General features: G+C 24.6%; 2 protein-coding genes across 2 annotated transcripts; both read right to left on the reverse strand.

Annotated features, from left to right (window-relative positions):
• Window positions 1-1,297: 1,297 nt before the first annotated feature.
• OCT59_023574 (uncharacterized protein) lies at window positions 1,298-2,429 on the reverse strand (the record flags this gene model as incomplete). The annotated part of the gene is made up of 3 exons (XM_025333006.2): window positions 1,298-1,618; window positions 1,695-2,089; window positions 2,159-2,429. The coding sequence occupies 3 exons, from the start codon at window positions 2,427-2,429 to the stop codon at window positions 1,298-1,300; spliced, it is 987 nt and encodes a 328-aa protein (XP_025164218.2).
• A 5,992-nt stretch (window positions 2,430-8,421) lies between these two features.
• Window positions 8,422-10,412, reverse strand: OCT59_023575 (uncharacterized protein; the record flags this gene model as incomplete). The annotated part of the gene is made up of 5 exons (XM_066134803.1): window positions 8,422-9,122; window positions 9,207-9,912; window positions 10,004-10,045; window positions 10,115-10,315; window positions 10,395-10,412. The coding sequence occupies 5 exons, from the start codon at window positions 10,410-10,412 to the stop codon at window positions 8,422-8,424; spliced, it is 1,668 nt and encodes a 555-aa protein (XP_065990889.1).
• Between the last annotated feature and the right edge of the window lie 4,987 nt (window positions 10,413-15,399).

The following is a 15,399-nucleotide window of genomic DNA, read 5'->3' on the forward strand; positions in this document are numbered from 1 at the left end:
AATAATGTCCTCGTAATTATGGACCATGATAGTCCTTTAGTTTAAAAATGAGGACAATAATGTCCTTGTAATTATGGACAATGATAGATCTTCATTTTAAAAATGAGGACAATAATGTTCTAATAATTATGGACAATGATGTGCCTTCAGTTTAAAAATGAGGACAATAATGTCCTCGTAATTATGGACTATGACAAGCCTTTAGTTTAAAAATGAGGACAATAATGTCCTCGTAATTATGGACTATGATAGACCTTCAACTTAAAAATGAGGACAATAATGTCCTTGTAATTATGGACTAGTATGAAGTGTCTTCAGTTTAAAAATGAGGACAATAATGTCCCTGTGATTATGGACTATGATAGATCTTCAGTTTAAATATAAGGACAATAATGTCCTAATAATTATGGACAATGATGTGCCTTCAGTTTAAAAATGAGGACAATAATGTCCTCGTAATTGTGGACTATGATAGTCCTTTAGTTTAAAAATGAGGACAATAATGTCCTCGTAATTATGGACTATGATAGACCTTCAACTTAAAAATGAGGACAATAATGTCCTCGTATTTATGGACTATGATGTGCCTTCAGTTTAAAAATGAGGACAATAATGTCCTCGTAATTATAGATTATGATAGTCCTTTAGTTTAAAAATAGCTCTCATAATTACAGACTATATTGGACCTCTCATTTAAATTATATTCAGCTTCTGTATTCATATATAGATTATAGGAACCTCCTAATTAGTAAATGGACAATCATAGTGTCTTTATAATTATAGATCTCATTTAAAATAATAACAGTAGTATACTCATATAACTTACTATTAACAGGTTATATTATAAATAGCATGTTCTTTTTGTTTAAAATGTATTTTCATATTTGATTGTCTATTTAAACCACTTATGGACTGTTCCCTGACAGGACATTTTTCCAATAACCTAACGCTGGCCGTTTGATCACGTGTTCATGCATAACCTGCATAACACTGGCCAAATCTTTCAGGCAAATGTAATCCCGTCAGGAAATTGTGCCATAACCATTTAAACTAAAAGGTAATAATATGGCAGAAAATTTAGAGAAATAAAAATATATTTTAATTGCAATATTTTTTTACCGCTTTAAACTCCTAATCAAATTGTTAGAAAAGTTATTTTTAAAGTAAAATAGGTTTCTTCTATTTATTTCAAAGTTGTTATAATAAATATTATATCATATATGACTAATTTTTTTAAGTATCAAAATATTTGTCAGATTTATTAGATATTCAATTCATATTGCTCCTTTTGGATCGATTATACTATTTTATAATCCATACTTTCACCTTCTGTTATTATTTCTTCTTCACAATCTTTACTTTTATCTACTATTTCCCCTTCATATTCTATACATTCTTCATTATCACAAATTTCTAATTCAGTTAAATTTTCTGCTAAATCTCCTTTTAAAAGATTATCTTCCTCAATCTCATTAATTAAATCATAAATTGGAACATCTACTACTTGTACAGTATTATTCACTTTGTAATTTTCAATTTTGTTTAAAGCTATCTGACAATTTTCTAAATTTTTACTTACATTTTTATAATATTTCATCAAAATACAAATCATTCCATACTACAAACAAATTTTTTATTTAGATTATTAATAGCTTGTTCAAAATAATTACAAGATAAAAATGAATAATACTTACATTTTTTGTAGTTTTTTCATTAAATTGTTGTAATTGTTGTAATTTATTTTCAATTTTAATTTTATAATTCATCCAGAAATCATATAATCTTTTTAATTCTTGCACAATTAATGATATTTCTTCTTTAGACCGTTGTAAATTATTAAAATTTTTAATTGAATTGAATATAACTATTCGAGGTATATTATCCATTTTATCATTAATTGATATATCTAATATTTGCCAAAAATCTGACGTATGATTAACTATTTCATTAAATATTGCTTTTGGATAATCTTTACAAAATGAATTTTCTTGTGCAAGTAATCTGAAATATTCATAATATGAAATGTTTATTTCAATTTGTTTTGAAATATCTTTAATACTTGATTTAATTTTTAATGTTAACTTATGACCTAATAAAAATAAATATGGTTAAATAATATTTTAATAAATAAGTTAAGATTACAAATATATATAATTACCTATATGGTCTTGATTATATAATTGTGAATTTTTAAATATATATTCATTACGAAATTTTCTAAGCTTATCAGAAATTAAATCCAAATTACGTTCACAATAATCATGAAAATATTTGGAATATATAGGATTAAATGGATTCCATCTTTTTGATTCAGGTATATCTAAATCTGATTCACATTTTTCAACTTTTTTTATATATAATGAGCGAGATCTTTTTAATGATTCCAACTGTCTTTCAGAGTTCACTGGTCGAAGTGGGATGATTTGCATGAAGTTTATTGCCCATAAATAGCTTATAAATTTGTTGATCTCAATTACGCTTAAGAAATCTCCATCAAATTTAATTTATAGATTGAAACGGGTAAAATTTATTGTAAATTTTATGATTTTAAAACTAATTCGCTAATTATAATGTATAAATTCTAAATAAATTTTAATTAAATTTAATATTAATGTTTATTACGCATATAATAGCTTGAAATTTACTTGAAATATGATATTAAATTCGCAACAAGCCATTTACTACTATTATTGAAATTTTGCTATACTAAAACAAAATTTATATTATTACAAAATTACAAAAAAAAGCAAAGAGATAATCATGAAACTTCGTAGCCACGCTCAATTAAGGCAATGTATTACTAGACCTATGCTAAAGATGACTTTAGCAAGGCTTTCTTTGAGAAATTAAAAGAAATTTCATACATTTTGCCAGCTGGTGAGAAAGCTTATGACCTCTAATAATCTCAAGTCAATTTATATTAATTAATGTTATATTATTATATGCTATTTGTGTCATTTTGTGATGGTTAAGTTGAACATATTCCAAGCATCAAAAACCATAATTGCAGTTTATTATTTTGAAGAGTATAAAAGAAAATGTAAAGAAAATTAAAAAAATAGTTTATTCGTGATTAAAAATAGTTAAAATAGTTAAAATAGTTTAATGTGTTATATCAATCCTCAAAATGGAATCGGGTCCTATTTTACTATCTTACATAAAATTAATGTCATGTTTATCACATGATATAATAACTGATAGGCGCAGTTCAATGACGGATAATCTTTCTTTAAAAAAAAAGTTTGTTCTTTCCCATAATTCCTTTCCCTCTTTCTCATTCATTAATTTTTTTTTACAACAACGACATCAATGAGCTATTGGTATGAACAACTGACAAAAATTAAAGGAAATGAACAAATATCTCCAATGGCTCAAAGTTGAAGTTCAACTGAGAACGAACTGAACATTTTCGCAAATAGTGCTCTCTTAGGTGATTTCTTTTTATTTTTATCAATTTTTTGAATTTTTTTTTTGTTTTATCGTTATTTACTATAATTTTCTTTTTTTTTCTTATTATTTTTCATAAAATTTTTTCCAAGCCTATGATAGCTGGACTTGAAGAAAACAAAAGTAAAAATTATACTTTACAATAAAACAAGAATTGGAAATTAAAATAAATGGCAAGTTAGTCTTGTTTTAATAGTTCATTATTAGTATTAGAAATGTATTAAAATTTTCTTTTTAATTTTTTAAAGGTAACAGAGAATCTTCAGACGATTGGTGATTATTGGGGAAAGAGTTTCTATAAAAAATGTATTAAATGTTCCTTCTTTTTTTTGGTAGGTAATATTCTCTGGAGGGACTTTTTGGACAGTAAGTAAAATTTTTGGGAAAAGAATTTCGCCATTAATTATGAGGAACATACTAAATTTCCTTTTTTTTATTTTTTTGTAGGTAATGACTTGTCTGTGAAAGACTTTTGGATAGTGAGTTATTTCTTTTGAGAGGAATTCGTCATTTATCTGTAAGAAATGTCTGACGCTTCTTTTTTTAATCTTTATAGGTTCTGTATTTCCAGACTTTGGTAAGCTATTTGAATTCAGAATTGACTTTAAGAAACCTATTTTAAAAGAATTTTATTAATGAAATTTTTATTTTTTTTATTTTTTAGCCTTATGGTACTTTGGATCTTTGAAGCAGAATTTTGTTAATGGAAGATGAAGTTTTTCTCTTATTTTAACGTGGATTTTTTTGACACATGGACTTCTGGTAATTCTTTTTTTAAAGTTCTTTTTTTTTTAATTTAAAAAAAGAGAAAGTGATTTTTAAATTATTATTTTTAATGAATTCAGTTTTTTAGACGGCTTCATTTTGATCTTTAGACACATAGGTTATGGTGTACTTTTTTTTTATATTCTTAAACTTTTTTTTTAATATAATATTAACCTAACAACTTCATTTTCGTTCTTATTTGGATAAGTCTTCAGCTCTTTAGAGGCTGATTTCGGTAAGATATTTTTTTTCTTTGACATTAAAAAATGATTACTAACTTTTTGTTTCTTTTATAGATGACTTGCTCTTTGGTATTCAGAGATATTTTTGAACATGGATTTCATAAGTTCAATTTTTTTCTTTAATTTTTCTTTTAACAAAGAATGATCACTAATATTCATCATCTTTCTTTTTTCAGATGGTTGGTTTTTTGACTCTTTAAACGCGTGAAAACTTGGTGAGATTTGTTTCTAATTATGCATTTCAATGAAATGTTTTTACTAACATTTCAATTTTCTCTTTTTTAGATGGTCTAGGTCTCTGAATCAAATGTTTAGGGATCTTGTAGAAAAGAAGTTTGAGGTTAGAAATCATAGGCTTTCTCACCAGCTGGCAAAATGTATGAAATTTCTTTTAATTCACAAAGAAAGCCTTGCTAAAGTCATCTTTAGTGTAGGTCTAGTAATACATTGCCTTAATTGAGCGTGGCTACGAAGTTTATGATTCTTAAATAGAAGTGAAGTTTCATTATAATATACATAAAATTTATATAAAATTTATATTGTATTTATTGTTAATATTTTAGCTATATATTTGCAAATATGAGCGAAATTTCATTAACATTTCTTATATCATAAAAAATTTCTGTTTAATGTATTATAAGTTTAAATGATATATAAAGAAGGTTTTATCACAATTTAAAATACATTTATATAATAGAAACTTGTAAATTTCAAATGACATATACACTTCATGGAAATTGGACAAGTTTACAACAAATTTCCTTAATATACACTTTAATTGGAATTAATTGAAATTACTGGTAAATCAATTTGAAATGTGATGTGTATATAAAATTTCTCTAGTGTAAATGTATTGCACATCCCCCTACTTCGACCAGTGGTTAGCTTTTGATATTTCAATCCTAAAAAAATAATATTAGTATTTAGTAATATTAAAATAATTATTACTTGAATAAAATTAGTACATACTCATATCGATGTAATTCCATTAGGTTTAAGAAATACAACTCTTTTCCAATTAAATGTTGCCTAAAAACTAAAAATCTCATATATTAAAACTAATTTTTAAAAAATTAGCATAATAAAATACATAATATTTACCAAAATTGGATTCATACTGGCACTGAATATAATAAAGTATTTTACTTTCATCAATTCCATGCATTTGTTCCATTTCTTTTAATATTTTTACTGATACATTCATTATTTTATAAGCATTTTTAAACCTTTTAACTAAGTTACATGCTGATATAAAATAAAAATATAAATTAAAATATAAATATTTTAAATTATCATAAATTTAATTGAACATTACCTAAATTACTAATCATTTTTCTACTTATATGCTGAATTCCTTTTTCTAAAATATCCAATCTATGATGTGGTCTCATATATCTTGTTGTAGAAGAAAAGCGTCCTAAATATGACCACAGTCTTTCTAAACTTTCCCCATCAGTTAATCCTATGGAATTACAAGCCCTTGGGTGGTAATTTAATTGGCATTTCATTGAATGTGCATAGGCATGAAATATTGAAACACACCAATTAAATCGAGATTTGAATGGAAAAAGTCTACTTTCACTTTTTTCTACATGTGAATGAAGATTGCATGCAATATCATATAAGACAATAAATGTAGAAGAATCTTCATAAAACATATTATGTAAATCTGATAAAATATATTCTGCTAAAGAAAATCTATAAAAATGTAATTATATAATATGAATAACTAATGTTAATATCAAATGTTAATATTACAATAATATATAAATTACCTTTCACCAATTCCTTTTAAATTAATAAATTTTAAAGGAATGCCGTGCCTACATGTACTTCCAAATATTCCTGTATCGTCCAAATAATTGGATTTAAGGTTTGCTTTTGTTTGATTAGCCGCTTTAAAATGGCTGTCACATACATTTATTTGCTTAATGAAATAATAAATAATAAATAATTAATAATTAACAAATTAAAATAATAAATGAAGTTAAATAAACAACAAATATATATATAGAATACTTACCGCATTATTATTATTTATATTTAATGTATTTAATGAACTTAAATTAATCGAATTTTGTACCCATTCATCATATTTATTTTGGTTTAAAATAAATGATTCTTCAATTATTCTTTCACCAATATTAGAACCAGCACTTTTCATTCGTTTAAGTTGAAAATTAGCATCCAATGCAATTATAATTTTAGAGTTTTTCTCTTCTGGCTATAATTAAATTTGTTTATTAATTCAAAATATAATGTAAAAAAGTTTTTAAAAATATAAATGGGAAGTAAATCAAGCAAAAAATAAAGTTACCTGTGGACAAGCTGGACAATTAAATTGTGATTTACTACTAAATAACTTATTAATAGTATTTTCAATCATAGTTTTTAATCCTAAATATTGATGAAAAGCAGATTTAAAAAGATAATATATGTTCTAATAATAATAAAAACATATTAGTAAACTATATAACATTAATATAATGAAATTTTTTAAAAACTTAACTCTAGTTATATCTTGATCAGAGAATAATGATTCTAATACTCGACAAAATGAAAGATATGATACATGTGCTTCGAGTAATAATTCTTGATAAATATCAAATAATTCAAATGAGAAAGCAACTTGTGGATTTATAGGGGTGGAAGGAAATAATTTATGCCTGATTAATGTTTCGACCAAACCTTCACAAGTTGGAAATTTTGCTTTAAATATTCCTATTTAATGCAATATTTATTTAATTGAAAATTTTATTAAAGTATAACAAATAAGATTTATACTTTACCTTTTAAATTAATGATTGATATTTCCTTAATTTCATGCTCACAAAATCCTGTACATAATTGTGGTAGTTTTATTTCTTCTTTATCAAAAATATTACTTATAAAAACTTTTCTATGAAATAAATTTATATCCTTATGATATAAAGTATTACACTCTAAACACAAATAAGTATTAAGACCACAATCTAAACAATAACAAATGGCAGGTGAATTACATTTGAAGCATTTGGAGTCCTTATTAATTGCATTATTTTCTATCATAATGTCAAATAATTTTGGTGAGATTTTTCTCCAATTTTCGGACAAATTTTTTTGAGCATTTTTATATGTATTTTTAGCAGAACTATAGTTTTCATCTTCTTTTATAATATCAATATCTATCCATTCATCATTGTTTCTATCTTCATCCACTATTTCAGTAGATTTATATATATTTTCAGATAAATTTTTGGCTCGATATTTGTTACTTCCTTTTGCATATCGATTAATAACTACTTTTTTTGCATTTTTTTTATTTGAAGAAACTAAATAAGGCCTGTAACTAATTTTACCTAAAAATAAAAGATATTAAGTAACAATTTAAATATATTTCTTTAATAACAATAATATAAATACCTTTTTTATTCAAATTTCCTTTATTCATATTAAATATGTAAAAAGAATAAATTTACAAAAAAAAATTTTTCGGGATTGATCAAACTAAATTAGCCAATTAGACTACTTGCTGCAGATCAAATCTATTTATAAAATAAAAGCAGATTAGCAGATATTACCATAAGTACCTTATAACACTGCCTAATACCTTAGGTATAAATCAATTTACCAGGTTTAAAACATTTAATTAGATCGGGTGTATACATACATCCTGCTGTATTAAACAAATTTAATGTACGAAAGATTTCATTCAACTTATAGTAATGGTTTAATGGTTTAATATTCTTAATTTAAGAAAATAAAAAAAATCTATATATTATGATATTTTGGGTCGGTATTAAATATAGAAGCTAAAATGGGCCTTTTAAGCAATGCACGGTAACTTTAATTTATACTGAACTATTACTTTAAGAATCTTTTATTTCAATAATTTTAATAATATTTAGTAAAGATTTTATAATAATTCCCTACTTCAAAAAAAAAAACAATACAAATTTAACTAAAAATTAATAAATGCTAAAACTCATTAATCTAGTTCCATTATTTCATATGCTGACAATTTATCAAATAAAATTTTTGTATTTAATGGTCGTACTCCTTCATTTAAATTTTCTATTGAATTGATATCAAGTGCTTCCATAAATATTTCATAAAAATGGTTGGTGGATTCAAAATCAGATACGTGCATTCCTACTTTAATTATCTGATTAAAGGATATTCCTGCACTAACGATATGTTGTAACCTCATTGCACTTGTTTTAAAACGTCGTTCTGAACGTTCTGAAATGCCTTCTTGAATACAAATAATCTCTTTTACAAATGTCCTTTGTTTACCCTTCTGATTTGGAAAATTTGATTCTGCCACAACATTAATTTCATTATAAATATCAATCAAGGACATCCTATGATAAAACTTGAATACATTGAACGCTATTCCAATTTTTTCTATTTGGTTCTTTTGGAGGGCCCACTGCTTGACTCTTTGTATACCACTTGTTTTATCTATAATCTTAATTGGTTCAGCAGTTAAAAGATTAAGGGAGTGCGTTAAATTATTATTTTGTAAATCCGATTCATTAACCATATCTTTATCTGCCAATTTTTGAACTGGTGAATCATGAGTATTTGATTGAAGATCATCCATAACTAGTTTTCGGAGTTTTTCACCAAATTTTTTGAATTTCTTCTCTTTTAATTCTTTAGCTTCAAGGTTTTTTTTTGCTTTATCTATTGATTTAAGAAATATAATAGATTATATAAATATAAATTAATAATAATTATATTTATTAGTTCAATAAAAAACAGAAATACCTTCAGTTTCTTCATTTTGTATATCGTCATTTTCTACATCAATCTCCATAATTTCTACATCTTCGTCCACTTCATTTTTATTATCTACATTAATTTTTACAACTTCTATGCTTTCATTTACATTATCTCTTACTTTCTTTCCTTTAATTAAAGAGACAAATGATAATGGAACTGATGTTGAAGATGGTGATGGTTGAATTAATGTTGAGAACGAAGATGAAGATGAAATTAAAGTTGGGGACGACGATAACATATCATTTTTCTGCATATATTCGTTGATTTTAGCGATCCATTTTTCTATTAAACATTTAAAATCTTTTAGTTTTTTCCATTCTGCATAAATAGGTAGAATATCAGCCCCCCATTTTATATCCTCTCTTGTAGGTTGTTTGATTTCGTTATTATATCCAAATTTTTTGTGGCATCTGGAATTTAATTTCTCCCAAATTTCATCAGAATCATCTTCAATTGATTGATTAACGGTATTTAAATCATTATTTAAAACTGTAATATAATCTTCTAATTTAAAAGGTTTAGAAGAAGTTGATATAGACGGAGATGACATTGATGGCAAATTATTAGATGCAGTAGAAGTTGTAGATATGTTATCAACTAGACTAGTTTCGTTATTATAATTATCTGATGATACGACTGTTGAAAATGATCCATCAAAACGCGCCAGGGTTTCAAACTTCTTCAATTTAGACTAAAGTAAATTTTAATATATTAAATAAAATTTTAATAAAATGTAAATTTTAAAATTAAAACACATTTGTATTATATATAACACTATTTACCAGCAAATTATTATTTTCAGCTTTAAGTGCTTCGAGTTTTTCCTAATATGCATATAAAAATATAAATATAAATTATAGAGAAAAAAAAGAATTTAATTTTAATAATCTTACTTCTAAATTTTCATAATAATTATTATCCTTCAAATCGATCATCAATCTATCTTTATGTTTTCCATATATGACGACAGCTGTACGATCGTTGATGACAGAAATGTTTTTAAGGCGGCCTTGAAGTTTATTACGAATAAAAGATAAAGCTTCTGAAATTTTTATATTGTCATTATCAGATAATGATAATGAAACTTTATTGTCCTTAAAGTTAAATAAATAAACATATTAAATACATTATAAATAATTTTATTTAACTATAATAACTAAAAGTACAATTTACCTTTATATTATTTGACATTGTAAAAGTTTAAAATTTCGTAAACGTTAAAAAAAAAGAAAAATAGGGATTGTTTATGTTATTTTATTCTAGTACATTTGTAATTAATTATTTTTAGAATTAAACGCGTAATGGTAAAATGTTTTACTATTTTTAGAATTAAACGCGTAATGGAAAATGTTTGAAATGTTTTCTATACTATTTATAGAATTAAATGACTTAAACGCGTAATGGGAAAATGTTTTACTATTTTTAGAATTAAACGCGTAATGGAAAAATGTTTAAAATGTTTTCAATACTATTTTTAGAATCAAACGCGTAATGGGAAAATGTTTGAAATGTTTTCTATACTATTTTTAGAATTAAACGCGTAATGGGAAAATGTTTGAAATGTTTTCTATACTATTTTTAGATTGTAACTCAAAATAGAATAATTACTTTAATTACCTGTTAAAAATTATAGAAAACTTACTTATAGTTTGTACTCCGATCAAATGGGGGCTAAAATAATAAAAAAAAATCTATACATTTTATTTGAATTTTTTTAATTAGTAACTATAATACAATTTAAATTACAAAGGATTATTTAATCATAAACGGTCAATTGAAAATAAAATGTAATATATCATCAATCAAATTTAAATTAATGATTACTAAATAAAAAAAGATAGTTATAGGGTTTTTGTGTAAAAATTATTTTCTTGTGCAAATTTATATATTAAATCAATCACAAAAATGATGCAAATTTATTGTGGCATAAAATTCTTCATATTAGGCGAAAAAATTTAACTTCATTTGCGATTATTTTTTCAAGAAATAAATATTACTGATTATCATCATTGCAGCAGATTTATAAAGATTTATGAAATTTGGAAAAAGTCCTGCTGCGCCCTTGGGAATTAAAATTGACTTACAGAAATTTTTCCTAAAAAAATGTCAAATAATGATGCGCCTTTAACACTGGAAAAAAAAATTTTTAAAGCTCATTTTTGACTGTTCACTAATAAATTTGGGACTTAAATAGAAATTTGGTGATAAAACATATAATTAATTTGACATGACAGACAAATTTTGGGGTATTTCATAAATCTGCCATGATGTTAATTTTAATTAAGTTGTTATATAAATATTATATATTTATTATGAAACTGAATATTAAACTTTTAATAATTATTTTTATATTTATTATAATCAAATAAAAAAATTCTGATTTTTCGATTTTTCCAATAACTTTTATTACGTCATATTTTGTATTGATTGTCTGATTTCACATGGTATAAAAGTAAATTTGGTTTCGGCTTTTAATGATTATCCTAATTAACGCTAATTAAATTGTTAAAATTCCAATTTTATTTTAAGATTTCTTTGCAAATATTTCAGTACTCTACACCTGGCTTCTATCAACTATTTATAATATAATCCAGTACCATCATTTATTATAGCTAAATTTGAGATAATCAAAATCTTTACTTGTATAATAAAACATGAGACAATAGAGAATACTGTATAAATGAAATATAAATTTAAAGTTTTTCAAAGGGTGCCATTAAACAAAGAAGGTAGACACTTATAGGAGATAGAGCTTTTTCTTTAATTTAATTGTTTTAAAGAAATGTTTCTGAAATTTCTTATTTTTTTTATAGAGATGCCAGCACGCAAAAAATAATAAAGCTCCAGATATTAGTGGGAATGTGGGATTCCATATGACTATTGGAAATATTGTAAAAATTTAACAAAAGGTTTTTGTTAGGAATAATTAATGAGGGTATGGAGTGTGGAGTAATTTTAGGAGAATGGAAAAAAGGTCTAATTTATCCGACTGGAATCAAGATTTGAAATTGATACAACCAATTACTTTAATAGAGACAGCGAGAAAATTATTTTTGAAAATTCTGGTAAATGACTAAGTAAAATTCTAACGAAGGAAAAATTTTGATGGGGACAAATTATGAAAGCTTTAAAAAATGATTTTATATGAGAAAGATTTTATGGGTTAAAAAATATTTACGATCTGCAACTTGAAAGTTTAAGTAAGAATGTTATTTATTTAGCAAATGGTAATGAAAAATTGAGTACTTTATTTAAAATCAAGATAATGCAAGAATAAATGAGATTGTGGACCGCAGTGTGCATAGGAGATATAAATGGTAAAGCAATAAAAGGACGCAATTGTTAGATTAACGATGCAATTAACTTGTTGAAATCAGAAACATGAGTTTATGCAATCATGAGATTTTAGACGAAAATGCAGGGCATAAGATTAAAGGTGGTAATATAGAGATAATAGATCTATTACCTGATTCAGAAATTTAAAGAAGTGCATTATCACGAAGAAAGAAAGAAATTCTCTTTTTAGAACAATTATTGGAAGCAAATCAATTTAGAATAATGAAGTGGAAACATGTTTTATAGGAAATGATTTGAGTTTTAGAGGTAAAATACCTAGTAATTGGTTTAAGATTGTAGAAAACGAAGTGAGAGAAAATAAAGAGATGAGAAATTTAATATAAAAATAAAAATTTTGATAGAAATAATATTCATATGAAAATTTTTGATGAAAATGAGAAAGTGTCAAGAAATAATTTAATAACATGGAATGATGAAAAAGGATTTCCTATCTTTGGAGAAGATAGGAAAAAATCAAGAAATAAAAATTATAAGAGGATAGGGATACATTGGATCATGATAAATGAGAATATAAATATAGATGATTCACCTACTTTAATTAAATGTAAGGGTTGTAAAAAGAATATAGGTAAAAAAAAATATGAATAAAGAGAGTAAAATTGAATGTTTAATTTATTTAAAATGAAGAAAGTAGGATTATTAGAAAACGGAACGAAGGTTGGAATATCAAACCTTATGAGACATTCCGAAATATTAAAAATAAATGATCTGGTGGAAAAATATTTAAGAGAAGAATAAAAAGAATAAAGATTTAATACAAGAATTGAGATGATAGATAATTTGGTTAATACAAATAAAAATCTGATAGAATTTTAAAGAATAGTATTTTAGAGAAAGACGATTTTAGTTTTAGGAGGAAGGTAAATTTTTTAATGATAGAGGTTATGAAACTAAAAAGTAAAGTTAAGGAAAATGGGAAAAAATCGATTGAATATTTAGTAATGTGGAAGATAAGACATGAAGAATTCGTTACAAAGAATGAGATTAATTTTAACAGAAAATTTAAAGTATTGTTTGAGAATGAATACAAAATTTTATTAAGATGTTTGATAATAGGTATCATTTTATTAAATAGTAATAGCGAATTAATTTTAGGTTTAGATGGGAAATTTTGTGAATTATCAAAGAATTATAGAAAATTTAAGTACAAGACGAAGGTTAGATAATGAATACAATATGGAGTTATTGGTAATAGAAAAGTTTTGATCGCAAATGAATATAAGAACGATTTCGTGTACGGAGAAGGAGGCGAACGATATAAAAATATGTAAAGAAGAAATGGATAAATTCTATTGCAAATGAAAGAAAGCAAAAATGAAACATATATGATAGACTTTAATGAAGGGGGATTAGTGACCAACGAATTCAATTTATATTGGAAATATAATTTGATTTTAGGAGATTTAAGGGGATGGCGAAAGAAAGTTTCAGAAGTGATATGGAAGAACGAAATTTTAAATAGTAAAAAGATTGAAGATTTATTTTCCTATAATTACAGAAATAAATTCGATTGGGTAAAGTCTTTAAAATTTATAAGCAATGGAACAAATTTACATTTTGGCAATGTGCGCAAGAGGACACAAAAGAAAGAGCGTATAAAATTAAAAATTGGATAAAAGAATTACTAACATATAGTGTACTTTTTAAAAGGAAAATATTTGGATTGATAATGATACCTGCCCAAGATGCAATAAGGAAGAAGAAGATTGGTATAATTAATGGAAATGTGAGTGTAATGAATTTTCTGTAAGAGAAATTATAGAGAATTCGATAAAAAGTTGGAGGATGAAAAAAAGATTGATGATTCGACAATATTATGAGATATTAATAGGATTTTGTTCAAGTATTAGAAAAGCCTACAAGAATTTTATTAGGTTTTAGTAGAGAATGGGAGATGCTTAGAGGATTATATAATAACAATTTCAATCTTATTTTGAAGAAAAAGAATACAATATGATTATAGAAGAATTGTGGTGTTTTTGTTATGAGAATATAAGATTGAAAATATGGGATAAAAGATGTAAAGATGTAGTGGCGATAGAAGAAAAGAAGGATTTAAAGAAAGGTGAGAAAAAGAAACGTAAAAAAGATCAAAAGAGCAAAAGGAGGAGGTAAAGCGAGAAAAAATACAAAACAGCAGATAATATAGAAAAAGATAAAGAAAAAATATAGAAAACAATATTAGAAATAATGGAAGGTATATCAATTACGAAATCATGGGGGTATTAAAATAAATTAGTATAAAAAAATTTTTTAGTATAAAATGCTTTTAGTTATAGAAGATAATTAAAATTTTTAATTATTTTTTAGTGTTTTAAAAATTTTTTTATGTAATCTTTTTGTAATTGATAATAAATGCATTATTAAAATTAAAAAAATAAAAAAAAGGGATAAGTGGATTATAGGTGATGGAAGTTGGAAAAGAGGTGTGATAATTCTGGGCGAGTGGTCACTAATGAAAGTTTCGTTTGGTTTTAAACACATTTCCGTATAATGGAAGTTACTTGTAATCTTACTTTAGTTAAATTTTAGTTTTCTGTTAGGTCTAGAGTTTTTATATATGTTATGTGTGAAAGTTTTTTGTTTTTCTTTTTTTATTTTGTATTGTTTCTTTTGGGTTGAGTGACATCGATTATATATTGTTGTTAGTTCTTTTTGCACGCTCAGGTATATATAATTATATATGCTCTTTGTATTTAAATAGACTGGTTTGCTATAGGGTCATGTGCTTTTTCACATGCCTCTAGGTATTTCTGACGTTAATATGTATATCTATGGTATTGTTTAATAAAGAAATGCAGTGCAAATTTTTTTTTAAAAA

The sequence above is a fragment of the Rhizophagus irregularis genome, chromosome 4 (assembly GCF_026210795.1).
Source record: "Rhizophagus irregularis chromosome 4, complete sequence".
Classification (NCBI taxonomy): Eukaryota; Fungi; Glomeromycota; class Glomeromycetes; order Glomerales; family Glomeraceae; genus Rhizophagus; species Rhizophagus irregularis.